Source organism: Crinia signifera, chromosome 2 (genome assembly GCF_055691185.1).
Source record: "Crinia signifera chromosome 2, ASM5569118v1, whole genome shotgun sequence".
Classification (NCBI taxonomy): Eukaryota; Metazoa; Chordata; class Amphibia; order Anura; family Myobatrachidae; genus Crinia; species Crinia signifera.
Window position 1 is genome coordinate 22,145,919 of NC_139218.1, and position 24,963 is coordinate 22,170,881.

The 24,963-nt window shown below is 45.8% G+C and overlaps 1 protein-coding gene across 1 annotated transcript; it reads right to left on the reverse strand.

Moving 5' to 3' along the window:
- Window positions 1-2,451: 2,451 nt before the first annotated feature.
- Window positions 2,452-13,843, reverse strand: LOC146058689 (protein ripply3-like). Its single transcript, XM_083170946.1, has 4 exons — window positions 13,550-13,843; window positions 8,100-8,169; window positions 4,694-4,764; window positions 2,452-3,895 (listed from the first exon to the last, which is right to left on the reverse strand). The coding sequence occupies exons 1-4, from the start codon at window positions 13,642-13,644 to the stop codon at window positions 3,643-3,645; spliced, it is 489 nt and encodes a 162-aa protein (XP_083027072.1). The 5' UTR covers window positions 13,645-13,843; the 3' UTR covers window positions 2,452-3,642.
- Between the last annotated feature and the right edge of the window lie 11,120 nt (window positions 13,844-24,963).

Genomic DNA, 24,963 nt, shown 5'->3' on the forward strand with positions numbered 1-24,963 from the left:
GGCAAAGTGGTTCTTATCTGCCGTCACATTCTATGTTTCTATGTAACCAGACCTTGGAGTTGTACAAGCCTGGGACTGCATGAATGAAATGCGATACTCACGGCTGACAAAGTTGTGATGTCATTCAGTTGTGATGTCAGTCACCAGCATCCTCTACAGAACGATGCATCTATACATCTGCAGATATACCGCCTGTTGGCAGTGCAGCAGGGCCGGTGCAATGGAATTGGTACATCTGTCAGAACAGACTTAGGTCTACAGTCATTAAGTCGACCCCGGAAGGTCGACTGGCCCCAAGGTCGACAGGGTTAAAGGTCGACATGGGTCAAGGTCGACCTGACTTAAGGTCGACATGGGCCAAGGTCGACATGGTTCTAGGTCGACAGTCATTAGTTCGACATGAGTTTTTCACTATTTTTTAACCCGAATGTCAACACAGTCGACATGGACACAGTTGGAGTTGAACCGCAGCCCCTTGCATCGCTCGCGATGCTTCGGGCACGGTGCCTTGCTACGCTCTATTCTCCCACCACGCCCTAGTGGATGGTAGGGCATGAAATACCGCCTGTCGGCACATGTCGGCTCAAAAAACAGTGAAAAACTCATGTCGAACTAATGACTGTCGACCTAGAACCATGTCGACATTGGCCCATGTCGACCTTGACCCATGTCGACCTTTAACCCTGTCGACCTTGGGGCCAGTCAACCTTCCGGGGTCGACCTTATGACAGTGGACCTAAGTCTCTTCTGACAGATGACCGTTTCCCGGTGCAATATATCTGTGTAAAGCCCCGCACACACGGGGAGATATATTGCACAGCCATATATTGCTGAGCAATATATGGCTGACCAATATATTGCTCAGTTTCTCCTTTTCATCAACGACCAGAGATGGTCGCTGATGAAAAGGAAACTGCCGGGGGAGGCCGGCAGTGGTAATCAGCTGGTCGCAGGAGCATGTTCCTGCGACCAGCAATCACTACAGGGGTAGAAACGGGATCGCGCACCCGGCGATATATCTCCGGTGCACACTCCCATCGCGGTCGCTTAGCGACCATATTGCCCGCGATATTACACAAAATCGCCCCCGTGTGTACGCACCTTAAGACGTTGTTTGCAGACTTATCACTGGTACACCAGCAGATCATCCCACAATGTATCGAACCAGAGGTGGTTTGGGTACTAATAGAGTCACTGGATTGCAGAGCTGCCATACTGCAGATGGGAATAGCAGAATGAATGGGAACAATGTAGTGTAACGTGTGCAGACGGCCTCATATACTCGCTGGCCCACCAGGAATATTCCCTGTGTAACCTGTGGCCGATCCTCCCTGTGTTATCCAGTGTGTACCCAACTATAGTCACCTGCACCAAGGTGTTTATTGGTCGCTGATCTCAGCTACAGATCTGAATCCACTGAAATAAATGATCCGATTTGCCCATTGTGAATTGAATTCTTTTCTTTTGGTGAATTGTGTATATTTAAACCATTTTCCTTTATTTGTGATTTTTGCCTTTAAATATTTGTGCATTAAAAACCGTTCATCATCAACAAAATTTATTTTGACAAATATCCCACTAAAGCCAATGTTTCTGATTTGTTTAATACAGTTTAGTATAAAGTATTGCCATAGGCCTTTTTATCATATTTACAATAAAATAATTGCGCGATATACAAAATATTTACAAATAAAAATGACAGGAGTGCAAAATAGAACATGCCCACCCCAGTCAGCACCTTATAGAGGAATACACGTTCCCTATAGGTGTACATTGGGCCTTATTCTAGTTCATTCTTAGGGGCAAATTCCTTCTCAGATGGACAAAACCATGTGCACTGCAGGGGGCAGATGTAACAGGTGCAAATAGAATTAGATTTGAGTGAGTTATTTTGTTTCTGTGCAGGGAAAATACTGACTGCTTTATTTTTACACTGCAATCTAGATCTAACTTTGAATAAAATCCCCACCCAAATCGAATTCTCTCTGCACATGTTACATCTGCCCCACCTGCAGTGCACATGGTTTTGTCCATTTGAGAAGGAATTTGCCCCTAAGAGTGAACTAGAATAAGGCCCATTGTATGCTTCCATCACTTATCTACAACTATGGGGGTGATTCAGGTTAGTTTGCAAAAGCAAACTCCCTTTTTAATGGACAAATCCATGCTGCACTGCAGGTGAGGAAGATGTAACAAGTGCAGAGAGAGTTAGATTTAGGTGAGTAATTTTGTTTCTGTGCAGGGTAAATATACTGGTTGCTTTATTTGTACACTGCAATTTAGATTTCTGTTTGAACACACCCCACCCAAATCTAACTCTCGCAGATGTAACATGTGCAGAACGAGAGTTAAATTTGGGTGGGGTGTGTTGAAACTGAAATCTAAATTGCAGTGTAAAAATAATGCAGCCAGTATTTACCCTGCACAGAAACAAAATAACTCGCACAAATCTAACTCTCTCTGCACATGTTACATCTTCCCCACCTGCAGTGCAGCATGGCTTTGCCCATTAGAGAGAGATTTTGCTTTTGCGATCCAACCTGAATTATGCCCAATATTAGCCGAAGAGGTTTAACCTTTCTGGAAATTACCCCGTAACCCAATTCATATGGCAAACGTTCCACGTGGGTAGGTGATGGGGTTGTGCGCTGGCACCTTCTCCGCACACTGAACACAGTGCAAGAAAGAGTGGCACGGTGCCATTAGATACTTGGCATGCCGGGACTTAGGCAAATGGACCTTCCAAGGTTCAATATCATTTTCACTTTTTCTGTCTTGCGTTGTTGTACTGCGACAAAAATATATATATTTGTTTCCGTTACTTCCATGTAGAGCTTTCCTTTCATAAATATGTTTATTGTCACATTGGGTCTGATTCAGACCTCATCGCACTGCCTCAAATTCGAACGCCCAGAGTCCAGTGAAGATGGCGCTCTGCTAGTGTGAAATCCCACCTTGCGAATCAATGTCAATGGATGTGTACGGCTACTCATCCGTTCTTCGCAGCTGTGCGAGTATTTCGAAATCCCATCGTAACAGTCTGATTTTTACACTGGGCACAAGTCTTCGCAGGCGCCGTGTAACCCTGGACTTAGTCGGCGGTGCGATGAAACAGACATAACCAGCCTGGAGCTGACGTCGCACACCCTCCCCTAACATGCCTAGCGGTTTCCCAGACACTCGCAGCGTTTTATTTCCAGCTTTTCTTAGCACTCCCACTAAATGTCCGGTTTCCACCCCCAGACGCCTACTTCCTGTCAATCACCTTAGGAACGCAGGATGGCCTTGCGCATGCGTACTGTGAACCATAGGCACGCGCTGTGCGAATCCACCGCCGTGCAAAACAGGCCTAAATCGGATCTACAACTCTATCGATCTGGTTTGTAATCTGACATATGGAACCGTTTCACTTGCAGATAGGCGTCAGAAAATGCATTTTTCAAGAATACGGAAGCACTCGGGGGTGATAATCCAGGACTCCTGCACCGGCGGGTCATGTGAGATGTTCCTCGGTGCGATAATGGTGTAGCTAATGTCATGTCAAAGAGGTCACGTAGGTAATATCTTGTGCCGATGCCATAAATGTCTTCTTAAAACAGAAGGTCTTCCCAATCCTTCCAGCGCAGTTCCCCATAACCTCCGTCACTGCCTGTCTGCCTGAGTAGCTGACGTATAGGATGGATCCTCTTCCATGTTGTTTCCAGTGTCTTTTTCTTCAACGCTTTGATAATGGCGGAAATAGTTACAGAAGTCCATCTCATCGTAGTCCTCGTCCTCTTCAGATTCCGAATCGTCGTTATAGAAGTCAATGGTGGCTTGTACGGGGAAACTGGCGAGAACGGTCTTCCCCATCTGCTGCAAATATTTCTCCTTCTTGGATTGGGGCATGTACAGCCTGCTCAATGCAGAGAGAGAACAATTTAAAAAATATATATCAATTACATCAGTAAATTAAATTTCAATGACATCTACATTACTGACCCAGAGAGATAAAGTACTAGCCAATCAGCTCCTGGCTGTCATTTTTCAAATGCAGCCTGTAATGTGGCAGTTAGGGGCTGATTGGCTGGTACTTTGGGATGTATGTGCTAACGGGTCTATGTATTGAAGAAACAAGTGCAGGGTGTGTGGTGTGGGACCCGCAGGAGCCCATACCTGCACTCATCATCTATATGCCCAAGATATATCCAGAATGCAATATAGGCACAGGCCAATGGGGTGATTCAGGTTGGTTTGCAAAAGCAAACTCCTTCTTTAATATACAAAACTCTGCTGCACTGCAGGTGGGGAGATGTAAAATGTGCAGAGAGTTAGATGTGGGGGAGTTATTTTGTTTCTGTGCAGGATAAATACTGACTGCTTTATTCTTACACTGTAATATAGATATCAGTTTGAACACACCCCACCCAAATCTAACTCTCTCTCTCTCTGCACATGTTACATCTGCCCCACCTGCAGTGCAGCATGGTTTTGTCCATTAAAGGAGTTTGCTTTTGCAAATCAACCCTAATCATTTATATATGACATTTATACAGTATCTGGGGGTGCTAGGCGCGACCGCTGCTCCCATCTCCCCCTCTGTACACCAAGGGCCTGATTTAGCTCTGCACATTCACATATTACATTTATACAGTATCTGGCGGTGCTACCCGCACCCCCCCTCTGTGCACCAGGTGTGACAATCAGAACTTACCGCACTGGATGCTGAAATCCCAGCGCCCCCTTTGTCCCGGCAGCGCACTTATCACTATCTGCGGGGTCTCGCTGTAAATAGAAAAAAAAAAAATATTCAGCTAATAACACAAGCAGACTAGCATAAATGGCCATTGGCTTGCTTTTGTGGAACTACAAGACCCAGGATGCCCCAGAGGGCTTTTGCAACCTGCAGGGCCGGCGCCACCACTAGGCAAATCTAGGCATTTGCCTAGGGCGCCGGCCACTGGAGGGCGGCATTTTGCCCCCCCGTGCCGCGGGGGTACCTGTCCTGCGGCGCTGTGTATTTAAAGCTGGCGGCGGAGGCAGCGGGGGGTCCCTGCAGTCGATAAGAAATAACGAGCGTTATCCGCTGGGCTATGCGGAAGCGCTTTTGTTGTGAAAACACTGTCCGCACGCTGATTGGCTGAGAATCAGCCAATCAGCGTGCGCCCAGTGTTTTCACAACAGAAGCGCTTCCGCATAGCCCGGCGGATAGCGCTCGTTGACTGCAGGGACCCCTCTCTGCCACCGCCGCCAGCTTTAAATACACAGCGCCGCAGGACAGGTACCCCCCCCCCTCTCCCCCGGCACCGGGGCGCCCCCACCCCGACTCGCCTGGGGCGCTCCGGTGCCTTGCACCGGCCCTGGCAACCTGCCTTAACTTTGATCTAGAGAAGCACAGAAATACTTCTATTGTGGTGGTGGGATTTGGTGTAATGGGTGCCAGACGGCTCCCCTACAGTCGGGATTCCCACAGTCAGTACTCCGACGTCGGAATCCCGACTGCTCCCTCGTGTGGGTCCACGACCCCCATAGAGGGAGAATAAAATAGGTGACCAGCGCAGCTCGCCGCCGTGCCCGCAGCGAGCCTGCAAGGGGCTTCATTGCGCTCCCCCCGCTGTTCAGTCGAGATTCCGACATCGGAGAAATGACTGTCAGAATCCCGACTGTCGGTGTGTCATACCACACCCGGTGTAATCCCTGCTCTGGCTGTGGCTGTGTACCCATAATACAGCAGCCCCCGAGGTCTGGCTGCAGACACTATAGGGAAATCCTATTGTCTGCCTGTGAATTACACATCCTTTCTATGTGTAATATCAGGGTGGGATACACACTACAAGCAATGCTTGTCCTATCTCCATTCACTAACACAATGGGACATCCCTTATCCAAGCTGTAATCAGCGGCAGCCGGCAGGGTCACTTCCAGGGGGCGAATTACACAGAGGATAGATAGATAGATAGATAGATAGATAGATAGATAGATAGATAGATAGATAGATAGATAGATAGATAGATCACAAATGATAATCTGTGTACACACGCTTAGATTATTCCCTGTTTTTTAATCATTGTAGAAACAAAATCGAATCAAAATGGAATGGTTGTTAAGATGCTTTCAATCTGCATTCGATTCGTTGCGCGCTCACGGTTTCGCTATATCGAAAAGAAAAATAGACTGTGCAGGCAAGGAAATGTCGAATGCGATCCAGTAAATCGAATGTGTACACTGTGCCTTGAATGTAAATTGAATTCGATATATCGAAATCAATATGGAATGCAAGTACAGATCTAATGCTAAATTGAATGGAAAGATCTAATGCCAAATCGAATCACACATTGAATCTAAAGCAAATCAAAGCGTGTGTACACACCAATAGATAGAAAGATAGGTACATAGATAGACAGACAGACAGACAGACAAAAATATGTTAAATTTGCCACCAGCTTGTTTTGTTTTTTTTATTCGTATATATCATGCTATGCTAACTGGCATAGCGCTCAGCACCAGTCCAATAAAGGACATACGTTGCTATGGGAGATAGCTTTCCTGGTGGATTTATCCATGCAGTAGATCAGGGTTGCCGACTTTTTAATGCTCCTCTCCGGGAGAAGCCTGGAGAGGAGACTTTCCTTACCCAATCGGGGGCGGGGCTTGACGGTGACGTCATTAAGCCCCGCCCCCACTACGGGAAATAGTAGAAATGACTGATAACCATGGAGGGGTTTGGGGCTAAAATGACGCGATTGTGCCATTTTAGCTCCGCCCCCTCCTCTGAGACCCGCGGATTGCGGTATTTACATGCCGCGATTCAGGGAGTTCAGGGGGGCCCACCCTTCCAGGGGGCCGGGAGGGGGACCCGATTTTCGGGAGACTCCCGGGAATTCCGGGAGGGTCGGCAACCCTGCAGTAGATGGAGAGAGACTTTAGCTGGTGCTGTCGCTACTGGTGTAAATCCACTTTAATCAGATATTTTCATACAGATCAATAACCTCTGTTTCATCTTGCAAAAAATACAAAGAATTGTTACAGTGTAGAGAGATCAGTATCACCGGTGCACACACAGGCTGAGGCTTTCTATACTGTCTCTTTAAACCGGGACACTCATGGATTACACAGGTTCTGGGGATGGCTGACTTCAAATTTACATTTCCCTGTTCCATGAGTGTCTCGGATTAAAGGCATGGTATGGTAAGTAATATATATTACTATTGTAAAGCGCTATATAAGAAACTGTAAATAAATAAATATATATATATATATATATCAAAAGATGGGGGGTTGTGACCTTTTCTGCGCTATAGGGTTAGCTGCACCTCTAACTACCTCGCTGTTAGTAGAGGTAAGAATTGAGTATGGAAAAAGGAAAAGTGTAGAGGTGCGCTAGTATAGGTTTCACCCAAATTTCATACACAATGGTGGAACAATATAAAATAATTTATTTTGTACAATAGTATAAAAACAATAAGTTCTCACACAAAAGATCATATCATAATAGGTATAATATTTGATACCACTTTTAACAAGTGTGTTTCCTGAAAAGACCCTACGCGTTTCGTCAGGTGGGTTAGGTGTGTCTAGTCACACTCTGATTGACTAGACACACCTAACCCACCCACCTGCAGAATTTTTATTCGGTGAAGTCATCAATCGGACTCTTTCTATCTACCCCCCAAGCTGAGGACACTCAGATAGCGAACACCCCTTCAAGAGGACTGATTCTCTTTGGTACATCTATCAATTAAGATTGAACACAGTACATATCGATACCCTGTTACCCCTGAAGAAGTCCCTCTGGGACGAAACGCGTAGGGTCTTTTCAGGAAACACACTTGTTAAAAGTGGTATCAAATATTGTACCTATTATGATATGATCTTTTGTGTGAGAACTTATTGTTTTTATACTATTGTACAAAATAAATTATTTTATATTGTTCCACCATTGTGTATGAAATTTATGTGAAACCTATACTAGCGCACCTCTACACTTTTCCTTTTTCCATACCATACGTAATTCCCATTTACTGCAGTTTAGTCTTTTATAAATGCATTTATTTCTCTACAACTGCCACAAATAGATATCGTTGTAACATTGTCAGATGCGACGGAGCAATGGCACTTACCAGCCTCTGCTGCGCCTCCGAATCTCTGCCTCCAGACGGCGGCACCCAGGGTCTCCAGAGACTGGGGTTGCTGGTAAACAGAAGGAATGGCAATGATCAGAAATCTGCACAAATCATATTATTACCCTTTAACACTAAGTGGTATTTATCAAACTTGGAGAGAGATAAAACTGTGAGAGATAAAGTACCAGCCAATCAGCTCCGGACATTTAAAAAAAACAAACCTGTAAAATATGAGGTAGAAGTTCAGACCCATAGGAAAAATGATCAAATAAACATTTATATTAATATTTACACCTTCTTTTCTCATTGCCACAATACGCGATGATAAGACATTATGGGGGGGATTCAACTAGCTGCGGGACTCATGAAATGTCACATGACATTAGCGCCCTTTTTGGCGATCTGTGGCCAGAATTAAGGTCAGTTTACACTGACTTTTATTACCGAAGGAGAGAGAAAGCCAGGGGGAGGGGGTGATTCGGCCGCCGCGTCGGACCTGCTGCACATCTGGCTTCATGTGGTGCCTAGTGGAGGCGTCGGCCCTGGCTAGGGAACACATGCCCTCGCATGCTAGCGACTGGATTCGGGCGCTGGGGGGGAAAGGGTGGACTTTTGGCCAGGCGGCCCAGTGAACAGGTCTGAATGAGGCCCATTATCTCTCTCTCTCTCTCTCTCTCTCTCTCTCTCTCTCTCTCTCTCTCTCTCTCTCTCTCCCTCCCTCTCTCTCTCTCTCTCTCTCCCTCTCTCTCTCTCTCCCTCTCTCCCTTGATAAATCTCTCCCTAAATGTCTATTTAATAATATATGAATTTTACTGGCACAGTCTCCTAATTGATCGACCACTATTGGTCAACAGGCCACAGGTCGACACCTTGAAAAGGTGGACATGGCTTAGGTCGAAATAGCCAATAGGTCGACACATACATTGTCGACGCAAAAAGGGCGGCATGAGTTTTTCGTGATTTTTTCCCAGAACAGGTGTTTTTTTCATACTGAACTACGTGGACATAGAAGGAGAACACATGAAAATGATAAAGCTCTAAACTAAAGTTGGCCATACACACGCAGATTTATCTTCAGATCTGGCTGGTTGGAACAAAAACATGGTTATGGATGAGAGCCAATGACAGGTGACCATTTGGTTGGAAATACTGGAAAACTGACAAACTGTCACTCATCCATAACCATGTTTTTGTTCCAACCAGCCAGATCTGAAGATAAATCTTATTAGTGTATGGGCATTTGGAGTTCAAAAATGAAAAGAACAAACTGTCCCCAATCACAACGCCCCATAAAGCAAACAGACCTGAAACGCTGCATTATGGAGAAGTGTCCCAGTAACCATAGTAACCAGCGTATTCTGCCCCGCTTCTATAGAATGACACTTCAAAGCCTCAGCCGCAAACACCTCTAGGCTGGGACGGTGACGGCACTAATCCTGTAATTACCCTGTAGGGGAGGTAAAGCCGCAGATGTGTCTATTACATCTCTGACATAGACGTTCCACAGCTGGATCCTGTTACAGAGAAATGCCAGTAGCAGCTAAGCTCAGGGAAGACGCTGGTCGGTCCTTGTGGGTGTATGGGGCTTATTCACATGTGTGCCATGGGGAAGGGGCCATGATGCATGAAAGGGCTAAATGCATCCAGAAACGCACAGCACCTGTGTTACATATATATAATAATGTCAAGAGACACTAGATCCTACATACTGCTGCTGCTGCTGTTATTATTATTATTAATAATATGGTCCAGTATTTCCATTTTGAACTGTGCTGTAGAAAGAAAGAAATAGGATGTGACATAAGCTGGAACCGATGCGATAAAGAGTCCTGTTCCTCAGAGCTTACAATCAAATCAAGAGCAGAGTTTTTGTCTGACACCTTGTTAGACCTAAATTCATTGTGACGATACGCAGAACACGATGGGATAAATGTACTAAGGACCTTATTCAGTTCCGTTCACTGCGGCCATTCGGTCGCACGGGGGCCGATGTTGGGTTACCGAGTGCTTAAGAGCAGCCAGTCGGCGACTAGAGACGACTAAGGTGCTAGATAATTGTTAAGTAGAATCTGATTGGTTGCTAGAGGCAAAGGGGTTAATTTACTGGGTGTGGATCGTATTGTCGACCCGACTTAGGTCGACAGGTTTCTAGGTCAACAGGGGACATGGTCGACTTGGGTTCAGGTCGACGAATTTGTTAGGTCGACATGGGGTTTTCACTGTTTTTTTTTACCTGAATGTCGACACAGTCGACATGGACACAGTTGGAAGTCAACCACAGCCGCTCGCAATGCTTCGGGCACGGTGCCTCTCTGCACACTATTTTATTCTCCCACCACGCCCTAGTGGATGGTAGGGCATGAAGTACCGCCTGTCGGCACATGTTGGCTCAACAGTGGAAAAAACCATGTCGACCTCGTGACCTGTCGACCTAACACCATGTCGACCTAATGACTGTCGACCTATACGACCGTATCCCAATTTACTAAGATGGGAGATCTATTTTACAGGGGATGTTGCTATGGGCAACCTACCAGAAGCTGCTTCCTAGAAGATAATAGACAGGATTTGATTGGTTGCCTATAGCAACATCCCATGTGAAATCGAACTCCCACATTATTATTATTGCCAGTTTCTTATATAGCGCACACATATTCCGCAGCGCTGTACAGAGAATATTTGAACATTCACATCAGTCCCTGCCCCAGTGGAGCTTACAATCTATATTCCCTACCACATGTACACGCACACAGACATTCTAGGGTTAAATTTTTGTTGGGAGCCAATTAGCCTACCAGTATATTTTTGGATTGTGGGAGGAAACCGGAGTACCCGGAGGAAACCCACGCAAGCACGGGGAGAATATACAAACTCTGGGCCATGGTGGGGATAGAACCCATGACCTCAGCGCTGTGAGGCAGTAATGTAACCATTACACCATCCGTACTGCCCTGTATATATAACACATGGTGGGGATAGAACCCATGACCTCAGTGCTGTGAGGCAGTAATGTAACCATTACACCATCCGTACTGCCCTGTATATATAACACATGGTGGGGATAGAACCCATGACCTCAGTGCTGTGAGGCAGTAATGTAACCATTACCCCATCCGTACTGCCCTGTATATATAACACATGGTGGGGATAGAACCCATGACCTCAGTGCTGTGAGGCAGTAATGTAACCATTACACCATCCGTACTGCCCCGTATATATAACACATGGTGGGGATAGAACCCATGACCTCAGTGCTGTGAGGCAGTAATGCTAACCATTACACCGTCCGTACTGCCCCGTATATATAACACATGGTGGGGATAGAACCCATGACCTCAGTGCTGTGAGGCAGTAATGTAACCATTACACCGTCCGTACTGCCCCGTATATATAACACATGGTGGGGATAGAACCCATGACCTCAGTGCTGTGAGGCAGTAATGTAACCATTACACCATCCGTACTGCCCCGTATATATAACACATGGTGGGGATAGAACCCATGACCTCAGCGCTGTGAGGCAGTAGTGCTAACCATTACACCATCCGTACTGCCCTGTATATATAACACATGGTGGGGATAGAACCCATGACCTCAGCGCTGTGAGGCAGTAATGCTATAACATTACACCATCCGTACTGCCCCGTATATATAACACATGGTGGGGATAGAACCCATGACCTCAGCGCTGTGAGGCAGTAATGCTAACCATTACACCATCCGTACTGCCCCGTATATATAACACATGGTGGGGATAGAACCCATGACCTCAGTGCTGTGAGGCAGTAATGCTATAACCATTACACCGTCCGTACTGCCCCGTATATATAACACATGGTGGGGATAGAGCCCATGACCTCAGCGCTGTGAGGCAGTAATGTAACCATTACACCGTCCGTACTGCCCCGTATATATAACACATGGTGGGGATAGAACCCATGACCTCAGCGCTGTGAGGCAGTAATGCTAACCATTACACCATCCGTACTGCCCCATATATATATATATATATAACACATGGTGGGGATAGAACCCATGACCTCAGTGCTGTGAGGCAGTAATGCTATAACCATTACACCGTCCGTACTGCCTCCTTACTAAATATCCCCTAACATCTCTCACTTTTAAAACACCCACCTTAGTAAATTGACCCCAATATATTCCACACAAAACCACATTGGGGATAAAAATGGGTTTTGTTCCTGTGAGATGCCCGCTCCCGTCCGTATTACACTCTGGCCTGAAGAAATGGGTTTAGTTTTTAACTGATGATTTACAGGTTAGCCAAGCGCCAGTCACACAATGCAAGTTACAATGACAGTAACAAACTCATCCTTATAGCACGGAATGAATCCGTAATAATAACGTCTGACAACAAAAAGGCTTCTAGTCTTCTCAGTGTATTACTGTTTGTGCTATGTATCACTCTACTCTGCAACAACCTTTATGCTTAAAGGGGGGTATATTTATCAAAGCACGGGGAGAGATCTAGCGGAGAGTGACGAAGCACCGACTAATCGGCTTCATGTTTCAGGCTGTGATTGAACAATGACAGAAGCTAATGAGCTGGTACTTTATCTCTCTCTGAGTCAGATGCATCAAGCTTGAAAAAGTGTTAAAGTGGGGAGAGATAAACAACCAGCTAATCAGCTCCTACCTGTCATTTTTCAAACCCACTACAAGAAAAGAGAATAGTACTCTTTTTTTTTGGGGGGGGGGGGGGGGGGGGCACAAATTTTTTAAAAAATTCTTAAAACTTAACTTTTAATAGTATTGAAATAAAGAATAAAAATTACATACAAAGACATACCTACATTTAAAAAAAGAGAGACATACCTAAAAAAAAAAAAAGGAGCGTACTAGTCAAAACTTACTCTCTGGGGAGCACCTCCACTTGCCATTGTACTTACCTGGACACCCTATTCTAAATACGGTGGAAATTGATATACATGTTCAGTACGATTTATAACTTTTTGAAGCTTGAAACACTTGGCCCTCTCTCTTTCTCTCTTTGCTTTGAGAAATACCCCCCTAAGATTGAGATGCTTTCAGTAATAATGAAGGACAGAGAGGTTAGGGGGTATAGTAACGTATGGGATTTTAGAAGTGGAAATGTTTTCCATAGACACCAATCAGATTTACTTATCGGGATTTCAGAAGATATTAGCTAGAATCTGATTGGTCCACTTTAGTATATATAGCCCTAAGTTCCTGACAATACAGTGCGGTTTGCATATGTCAGGTCAATACACACACACACACACACACACACACATTATTGTTACACCTATGCACTGGAACACACAACCACTGCTGTGAAAAATAAAGAAAAATGATCATCTTGCAATTGTAAAATGTTTGCAGAGATGTTTTACATGATAATAATGATACAGAATCCATTGGGGGGTGACTGAGCTGCTGTATGAATGAATGCTGTATCTGCTTACCTCTGTGCTTGGCCAGGATGCAGTGCATTGCTACCACCAGAGCAGTGACACACGTGGCTTACTGTGGCCTTCAGAGCATAATGTGCGGAGTCCATGGTGGAGGAGAGATGACTGAGCACTGACTGGCAGGTCTGTAGAGCACCAACTCCTTTATCTCACCGGCTCCCAGCTCTCAACTAATGTAAACAAGCACTCAGGTAAAGGGGGAGGGGGCAGGCTGGGGTGGGCCGCCCCCTCCAGGAGTGTGCAGCAAGCAGCCACTTCTCATGGCAGGAGACCTGGATGAGGCAGACCGACCCTAGGGAGACAGGATGGACATTATTAGCTGTGGCGTCAGCCTTGTTATACCAGAGTCCACACACTAGAAAGATCTGTGATCTTCAGATTTATCCTAAGATTTCCCTGCACAAAGTACATTTTGATAGAGAGTTACAAAAATGTGAACCCCTTTGGTGGTACACCCAGAAATTTACTGGGCTGAGCTGCACTGCCAGCGAATGCTGCTGACATGTAGGTGTGTGCTGTCGTTGCTCTCACACGCACATGTCGCTAACCCCGTCGACTGCACGCTGCCTCCCCCCTCCTGCCTCTGCTTACCCCGCCGATCGCTTGGAAAACTGAACACTGGAGCACCCCAACACACCGACTGCCCGAATTCCAGAGCACCGGAATATCCGAGCGCGCCTGAACAGCTGAGCAACCGAGCGCGCCTGAACACCCAAGCGCCCAATATGCCCCAACGCGCCCAAATACCCGAGCATTGGAACGCGCCCGGGCACAATCAAACACCTGAACACCCGAGCGTGCCCGAACTCATCCGAGCACCCAAACTCCCAAATACCCAACTGTGCAAATGTGCCCAAACTCTACCAAGCATGCGAACGCGCCCAAATACCCGAGTGCGCCAACATGCTGAACGCCTAAATCCATGAGCGCCTGAATCCTCTCGGGCCTGCCCAATCTAAGCCGAACACGCCAGCGTGTGAACACACCCGAATCTCTGAGTGCCCGAATGCGCCCAAACACCTGAGCGGTTGCATGCGCCCGAAAATCCAACATGATTTTGCACGTTACTTTGCGTCCCCTCACATGTCTCGTTGCCCTCAGCACACTATTATATTCCTCCACGTCCTAATGGATGGCAGGGCATGAAAAACCTCCTGTCGGCACATGTCGGCTCCAAAAAAAAAAAGTTAAAAACCGACCTTCCAACCCTTTCTACCTTAGCCATGTCAACCTATTTCCTTTCCTTTTGACTGGCGACCTAACCATCGTCAACCTAATCCTTGTGTTAATCTTCCATCCATGTTGACCTTAGGTATGTCGACTATTTCAGGTGTTGACCTAAGCCCTCTCCACCTTCAGTGCTCGACCCAATGCACACCAACAGTTTTATACCTTCCCAGACACGTGTCTGCTGCAGGAGCGCGCCATTGCGCCTGCGCGGGGGTGTCAATCACTTTGTCTATGTCTGGGGTAGCCAACTCCAGCCCTCGAGAGCTACCAACAGTGCATGTTTTCCAGATCTCCTCACAGAATCACAAGTGAAGTAGGGATAGCCATCGTTGCCATTGCCATCAATGGTTGCCATCGATGGCAATTCTGCAACTGGCGTGCTTAACTATGCAATGGATGACCATTGATATTTTTACATATCGATGGTCATCCATTGTATTTGATTGATTGGCCTGTGGGCCAAACAAAACATAGGGGGCGGAGCTTCGCTGGTGTCAGGGCGGAGCTATGCTCCGTGTCCCGACACTTTGAAAAATAAAATAAAAAGCAAAACATTGTTTTGTTAGTCCATCGATGGAGGAAAACCATCTGGTTCTCCCCCATCGATGGCAAAAGTATTCGACATCAGCCATGAACCATCGATGATTTCGAATCATCGATGGTCGATGGCCATCCCTAAAGTGAAGTATTTAGCTCCACCTGTGGATCCTTTAAAATGTGTCAGTGTGTTATGAGTGCACCTGTGCAGCAGCTAGGTTGTCTGGAAAACGTGAACTGTTGGAAGCTCTCGAGGACTGGAGTTGGCTACCGCTGGTCTATGTGTATATTTCTGTTTAATTATAGAAAGTGCTTATTGTCCCTTTATTATGGAACACTGCTGAGCAGCTGGGACGTCTTGTGTGCTTTCTATGCACTAGGAAAGATGGTTCTGTAAGCACAATTGTTCTCTTATTCTGCACAGAACAAAGCTAGTACGGAGCAGGGACTATGGGGGACATGAGCAAATAATGGTGATGCTGTGGGGTAGCGAGAGCAGTCAGTGCTGGAGACAGCTGCAGCCAGGTATGATGCACAGTAGTCATACTGCCTGATCATAGTGACATTATAGTGACATTATAGGGCCTGTTTATTGAGTAATTCAGCCCTTCAAATATGCAGAAACTACTGTGGGGGTTATTCTGGTTGATACGCAAGGCTGCGACCATCGAAAGATGTGGTGCGTGACTCTCAGGTCACTTATGTATGCGTGCACTTTCGGATTGAAATGGCCATCACCGGGTGTCAGCTGCCCGCCCCCGACGACCCACGTCACCGGCGATTACCATGGGAACGCCCATGAAACACTTGGCATTTAGTACCCTATTTTGGTTCACTCTTAGAGGCAAATTCCTTCCCAAATGGACAAAACCATGTGCACTGCAGGGGGGGGCAGATGTAACGTGCGCAGAGAGAATTAGATTTGGGTGAGTTATTTTGTTTCTGTGCAGGGTAAATACTGGCTGCTTTATTTCTACACTGCAATATAGATCTCACTTTGAAGAAAAACCCCACCCAAATCTAACTCTCTCTGCACAAGTAACATCTGCCCCACCTGCAGGGCACATGGTTTTGTCCATTTGAGGAGGAATTTGCCTCTGAGAGTGAACCAGAATAAGGCCCTATGTCGGTAGTTATCAGGTTGACATTTGACAGGTCAACCTCTATTGGTCGACATGCATTAGGTCAACATGATCTAATGGTCCACAATGGTATTGTCGATCTACAGTAAACATGGTCGATCCGCTGTTCGGATACGACCCTCCCTATCTGCAGCTGTAACCCTTCCCCCCTGCACCGTAATCTTCCCACAGCCCTGCACCCCGACCTCCCCACCACACAGCAGAAGTGGGGTCACCTCAGCCCAGCGATTCTACGTATTACCTTGCAGGACTTCCTGCCCAGCCGGGATAGAGCCCAAATCCCAAACACTGAGTCTGGGCGGAATGATGTTTTGCCATAAACACTAATGAAGACCCAGAGCAATACGAGTTTCCTGCGTCCTGTTATCTGCTACACAGAGTTATCTGCAGATCCCCCCTGTTATTGGGAAAACGGCTACTGATTGCTGTTTGCCAGCAAATAATTCTCCAATAACTAAAGGTGTTTATTCCAAATCCAAAGGATATCATCCTCATCATCGTCAGTCTCTGATTTATTGATTATAAAATCGCTATTTATTACTGAATACTGATATTATTCTAACCTGTTGTTAATAGTTTGCTGGGAGACTGCTGGAAATTGTACGTTAATCAGATATTATTTACAGGTAGAAAACATTACAGAGGTTCAGTGTAGATGTCAGATGTTTAATGAAGGTTTTACATATGTCCCCCTATATCGACACGCATTAGGTTGACACCACTAGGTGGACATGCATGACTGTCGACATGACTGAAGGTTGACATCTGTTAGGTCTACAGTCAAAAGGTTGACATGGTGTTTTTCACTTTTTTTTTTCACCTAATGCATGTTGACCTAATTACCCTGTCGACCTAACCCGTGTCGACATTCCTGCATGTCCACATTCAGTCATGTCGACCTTCATGCAAGTCGACCTAGTGGTGTCGATCTAGTTGCTGTCTGTCCAGTGATCCCTACCCCATTGGCTCAGGGCACCGTAGAACACTTTCCCTACTAGTGCTACATTTCTGTATGTGAGTACTGCTATCAGTAGGGCCTGATTCACACCTGTTACACTCGGAGCCTAGCGAGCAGGTCGGCACCACCTGCCGAATGTCCGCCCCTCACTGCCACCGCCGCCAGTGCCCCCGCACTATGTACGAGAACACATCCCTTTGCATGTGGACGAATTTCATTTCCATCAGAGAACGCCGAAAAGGGGGTGGGCTCTGACATCATGTGACACCAGCCCCCCGCCCCGAACAGGCATCGGCCCACCTGCATTCCCAGGGAAATGCCCAGTGTTATCATTGGTCGTTCCCCTGCTCCGGCCCACCCGCTCTGTGACACTCACCGAAGCCGGTCGCTCCATGGGATTGCACATGTGCAGACACACACACTGCCATCGGGCAAGGGGCCGAATTCAGACCCGAATGAACGGGGCCCCCCTTACCGCCAAAAGGTGTGGACCAGCTCACAGAGGGGATACGGTCGATGTGGTCGACTATAAGATGGTGGAAGTCATTAGGTCGACACAGTTAGGTCGACATACTGGAAGGTCGACAGGGGTCTAGGTCGACATGGGACAAGGTTGACAAGTGTCGTTAAGTCGACATGGGTTAGGTTGACAGTCAAAATGTCGACATGGGTTTTTTACTGCTTTTTGAGCCGACATGTGCCGACAGGCGGTATTTCATGCCCTACCATCCACTAGGGCGCGGTGGGAGAATAAAATAGTGTGCCAAGCGCAGCGAGGCACCGTGCCCGACACATTGCGTGTGCAGCGAGCGATGCGGTGGCCAAGCGTTATCAGGGAGGGTGTGCGACCTCAGCTCCAGCTTCAATCATCCTGTCTCTGTCGCAGAGCTGTGGAGGGCTTAGGGTTCCGCCCCTTTGCACAGACCGGAGAAATCTTTCAATGGCGAGCGAGTTGTGAATGGATTTGCAGCTGGACTGTGATCTGCGAATTATGCGCAAGCCATTCGCAGACCTGCACGGGGCGGGATGTCCCTCTCTGATCGCGGGGCTCTGCTAAATCACCTACAAGCCATCGGGTCTGAATTAGGCAATGTCATGTCAACACCAAAAGGACCCCATGCACAAGGTGGACATGGACAAAATGCTGACATACACAAGGTAGACATTAACAAAAGGTGACATGTACTAGGTCGTCAGTAACAAAAGGTTGACACATGAAAAGGTCGACAAGAGTTTTTCATGTTTTTATGGTGTCAATGTCGACGCATTGACCTCCAAACAGTGTACCGCACAAATTGAAAAATTGAGAAAAACTCATGTCAATTTTTTCTAGTCAACCGTCACCATGTCCACCTTTTGTTTGTGTCGACCTTTTGTAACTGGCGGTCAAATTGCACAAGAAACAAAAAGAACACGTTCTATATATTTATATAGAACGTGTTGTTTTTGTTGTTGTGGGCCTGGCCTGAAGAAATTAAGGTGCCAAATGGGACTGCATTGGACCTTTTAATTACATGTTTAATTACCTCTGGTACAGGGAGCTGGACCCGCAATGGGGCGGAGCTTCGAGAAATGAGGGCAGAGCTTATTTTTTTTTTTTATTTATTAACAGTTTCTTATATAGCGCAGCATATTCCGTTGCACTTTACAACACCCACTTCAGCCGGTTTCGTGGAGAGCCGGGCAGGGGGAGCCAGGTAAAACGCATACAAATGAATGGGAAGACACTGATTGGCTGAGAGCTCTCTCAGCCAATCAGCAGCCTCCCAATTGAATGGCCACTGATTGGCTGAGAGAGCTCTCAGTCAATAAGTGGTTGCCCATTCATTTGTATGTTTTTGTTTTTTATTAATTTGTCCGCCGCCCTGTTCCCTTCGCCTGCCTCTCTGTGTCTCCTTGCCGGCTTGTGGCGTCCCCCGCCTGGCTTTGGGCTGCACATAAGATTTATCTTATGTGCAGCCCATCTGACCACCGACTCCAATGCGGGATGTCAAACACATGATATTTGGTCCGATTTATCCACCCGATCCATCGTAATTGGGTCAAATCGGACCAAAATCACACTAGTGTAGGGGGGCCTTTAGATTTGGGTGGGGTGTGTTCAAACTGAAATCTAAATTGCAGTGTAAAAATAAAGCAGCCAGTATTTACTTTGCACATAAATAATATAACTCCCCCAAATCTAACTCTCTGCACCTGTTACATCGGCCCCAGCTGCAGCGCAGCATTGTTTTGTCCATTTTGAGAAAAAAAATCTGTCCTGCGATGAGTTCCGAATTAGGCCCATTGCCTTGTACTGTGTGGCTGTGTTCTTATTTTGCGCATTAGTATAATTACTTTGTTAGGCGCTGCAGAACCCTTGTGGCACCATATAAATAGAATAAATGCAATAAAAGATAATGATGAAGTAAGAGGAAAGCATTGCTGCAGTAAATAATAATACAACGGCCTATAATATAAGCCGTGGGCAGGTATAATGAGATGCTACAGATGGATCACTATAAGGACTGATGATGGTGCTGGAGATTGGACTGTACCTGAGCTGTCACATATAAGACAGATGTTCCCTTCTCACTCAGCCAGTGACAGCCAGGCATCTGACAGCACTGTCTATTTATCATCAGCCGGGTCTCACCTTTCCGCACACTGCAGCCAGGACCTCAGGCCTCCATCCCCCTTATCACAGTCCTTATCTTTCCTTACTGAATGCAGTGTAGATAATTAACTCGGTCCTCAGCCCAACCCCCAGCCGCAGCACAACAGGTTAATCCATCTGTCACTGCTGTATTTGGCCCCCAGCTATCACTGGGGATATGGAACATGATTGTCAGTATAGTAACACTGATGAGTAGGAGAACTATATAGTAAAACAGAAGCTACAGGACAACAAACATGAACTCAGAAGACCTCACTGACTCAACCATGGATTCTCTATGGGATGATGTATCTGCGTGGGCAACTGAATTAGCCCCCATGAGCGTTATCGTCAAAGATTTTCTCTTGAATTTCCCCAGTACACCGGGCAACCGATATTGAGCGTACACACTGAACAATATCATTCAGTGATGTCATTGGGACACTGCAACGTACATGCAGTCATTAACGATGTGATCAAAATTGACCTGCATGTAGGGATGGCCATCGATGATTCAAAATAATCGATGGTTCATGGCCGATGCCAAATACTTTTGCCATCGATGGAGGAGAACCAGATGATTTCCCTCCATAGATGGAACAGCAAAACGATGTTTTGCTCTTTTTTTTTTCAAAGTGTCGGGACACAGAGCATAGCTCCGCCCCCGACACCTGTGTAGCCCTGCCCGCGTGGTTTGATTGGCCCACAGGCCAATGGCTGACCATCGATATGTAAAAATATTGATGGTCAGCCATTGCATAGTTTAGCACTATCGATGGCCAGTTGCAGAATTGCCATCGATGGCAACCATCAATGGCAATGGCAACGATGGCCATCCCTACCTGAATGTACAGATGACAGAGGGCATCGTTAACTATGCACGGGAGCATGCTAAGCGATATTATAAATGATATCTCTCAGAAGGCTGAAAATGAGTGATATCGTTTAAAATATCGCTCAGTGTGTATGTGGAGTTAGAGTGCTGTAAAGAGACGCTGCTGTTCGGCCCCAATAAATCTGCGATGGATTGGCCCAATTTCCAGATCTCCAGACAAATTTAAAGATTTCAATCCCCCAATCCCATCCCAAAAATTGTAAGGATCAGCAAATCTGTGATTTTTAACATGAGGAATTTTAGCAATTCATTGCTGCTCATTGATGGCTGTAGCGATCAGATTGGCGATTCTGGTTGGGAAACAAGTAGCCAGATGTACGCGGCAAAATAGTTTTTTACTTACTAGTAAAAAATCGTAATTGGCAGAACAAATCTCATGACTCTGTCCTTGTGTTTCCCCCCTATATCCCTATAGATTGTAAGCTTGCAGCAGGGCCCTCCTACCTCCAAGTCTGTTTGTTGTTACCCAGTTTGTTTTATCACTGTCTACTATTGTAAAGCGCAACGGAATCTGCTGCGCTATATAAGACGCTGTAACGGAATCTGCTGCGCTATATAACACACTGTAATGGAATCTGCTGCCCTATATAAGACACTGTAACGGAATCTGCTGCGCTATATAAGACACTGTAACGGAATCTGCTGCGCTATATAAGACGCTGTAACGGAATCTGCTGCACTATGTAAGACACTGTAACGGAATCTGCTGCGCTATATAAGACACTGTAACGGAATCTGCGGCGCTATATAAGACACTGTAACGGAATCTGCTGCGCTATATAAGACACTGTAACGGAATCTGCGGCGCTATATAAGACACTGTAACGGAATCTGCTGCGCTATATAAGACACTGTAACGGAATCTGCTGCGCTATATAAGACACTGTAACGGAATCTGCTGCGCTATATAAGATACTGTAACGGAATCTGCTGCGCTATATAAGACACTGTAACGGAATCTGCTGCGCTATATAAGACACTGTAACGGAATCTGCTGCGCTATATAAGACCCTGTAACGGAATCTGCTGCGCTATATAAGACACTGTAACGGAAACTGCTGCGCTATATAAGACACTGTAATAGAATCTGCTGCGCTATATAAGACGCTGTAACGGAATCTGCTGCGCTATATAAGACACTGTAACGGAATCTGCTGCGCTATATAAGACACTGTAACAGAATCTGCTGCGCTATATAAGACACTGTAACGGAATCTGCTGCGCTATATAAGACACTGTAACGGAATCTGCTGCGCTATATAAGAAACTATAACGGAATCTGCTGCGCTATATAAGACGCTGTAATGGAATCTGCTGCGCCATATAAGACGCTGTAACGGAATCTGCTGCGCTATATAAGACACTGTAGCGGAATCTACTGCGCTATATAAGACGCTGTAACGAAATCTGCTGCGCTATATAAGACGCTGTAACGGAATCTGCTGCGCTATGTAAGACACTGTAACGGAATCTGCTGCGCTATATAAGACCCTGTAACGGAATCTGCGGCGCTATTTAAGACGCTGTAACGGAATCTGCTGCGCTATATAAGACACTGTAACGGAATCTGCTGCGCTATATAAGAAACTATAACGGAATCTGCTGCGCTATATAAGACGCTGTAATGGAATCTGCTGCGCCATATAAGACGCTGTAACGGAATCTGCTGCGCTATATAAGACACTGTAGCGGAATCTACTGCGCTATATAAGACGCTGTAACGAAATCTGCTGCGCTATATAAGACGCTGTAACGGAATCTGCTGCGCTATGTAAGACACTGTAACGGAATCTGCTGCGCTATATAAGACCCTGTAACGGAATCTGCGGCGCTATTTAAGACGCTGTAACAGAATCTGCTGTGCTATATAAGACACTGTAACAGAATCTGCTGCGCTATATAAGACACTGTAACGGAATCTGCTGTGCTATATAAGACGCTGTAATGGAATCTGCTGCGCTATATAAGACACTGTAACGGAATCTGCTGCGATATATAAGACACTGTAACGGAATCTGCTGCGCTATATAAGACCCTGTAACTGAATCTGCTGCGCTATATAAGACACTGTAACGGAATCTGCTGCGCTATATAAGACACTGTAACTGAATCTGCTGAGCTATATAAGACACTGTAACGGAATCTGCTGCGCTATATAAGACGCTGTAACGGAATCTGCTGCGCTATATAAGACGCTGTAACGGAATCTGCTGCGCTATATAAGACACTGTAACTGAATCTGCTGCGCTATATAAGACACTGTAACGGAATCTGCTGCGCTATATAAGACACTGTAACGGAATCTGCTGCGCTATATAAGACACTGTAACGGAATCTGCTGCGCTATATAAGACCCTGTAACGGAATCTGCTGCGCTATATAAGACACTGTAACGGAATCTGCTGCGGTATATAACACACTGTAACGGAATCTGCTGCGCTATATAAGACCCTGTAACGGAATCTGCTGCGCTATATAAGACACTGCAACGGAATCTGCTGCGCTATATAAGACACTGTAAATAAATAATAAATAAATGACTCTATCCAATTAGGAGCAAGTGTGCAAATTCATTTTGTTTAATTACACATAAAAAAAAGAGATTTTGGGGTAAATTGAGGCTACTTACAAATCAAATAAATTGTAAAAAATCATAAAAAGCTATTATTTTTCACTCAAATAAATGAATTAATGAAATTTGGGTGTATAAAAATGAAAAAGCTGATTTTGGGGTAATTTGAGGCCATTATTATTTTACACACCGTGTTACTATCGGCCTAATTAAACTAATTACAATTAATTTTGACTTTATTTTACTAGAATTACCATCATCACCTCATACGTTAAGGAATCCTACACTTTAGGGAACACCATTAATCTGGTGTTAAAAGAGCCGGCTAGCCAACTGGCATTTCTGGCAAATGCTAAAAGGGCAGAAGGCCTGACTGACTGGTCCGGCCACACAGCAAGGCAGGGGTTGGCTGAGTAGCTCCACCTCCTTGCGCTGGCACCTGGCATATAGAAAGACAGGGTTGTGCTGCAAAGCCAGGTTCCCATGACACGGGAAACCCAGCCACGGCCTTTTCCATGCATACACACAGTAATTTGCCAGAGCTATAGGGTGGAATTCCATTACCTGCGATCCAGTTTTCGTGCTGAAAACCTGCATTAAATACTTGATTTACTAACTTTTTTTGTGGAGGTAATTCAATTACCCCATTTTTATCTTTTGATTTTGATAAAAACACAGGGATCTAGGAATTTATTGTGATTGCATGTTAATCACAATTGCGGTCATTAAAAATGGCAGCTATGTGGGATATTTTTTCTCCCGCCTCCAACTGGGGAACAAAATCCCTGATAGTGTCGGCTATCTGGGGTAATTGAGTCACCGTTTAGGGATAATTTAGCTGAGGTTATTTACAGTGGCAAATTAAATCCCCCCTCCCCCCATGTGTCCTGAACCTGAAAGCAGTAGGTACATTCTTGTACTAGTAATGGTAACTGCAACTGATGACCTATTGTCCTCTCTATGACCTGTGGTACCAACACTTTAAACCACTGTACTAATCTCAGATATATTGATACCCTGCTCACACTGCTAAACTAATTTCTACCTGGTAATTTGCTCAAAGTGGGCCTACATTCCTGGGTCTCAGGGGTCGATCCTATTAACCCCGAAGGTTGCAAGCTGCCATTTTCACGCTGAAAACGGAACCCAAATTAGCCCTAACACACCTTTCGCAGGGCCAAATTCACTGAAATTTGCTCGCACCCCTATGGAAGTGCAACGTGCAAACACTTTTCATTGAATTCGTCCTGCCGTAAAGTGGGCCCGATGTTGTGATGATTCGCACTCGGCGAATCATCTGCACACATCGGGGATCATAGGATCGACCCCTTAAGGTGCATACACACTTGGCAATATTTTGAACAATATCTTTCATTTTAGCCCTTCTGAACGATATCGTTCAAAATATCATCCAGTGTTTATGCAATGAACAATGCTCG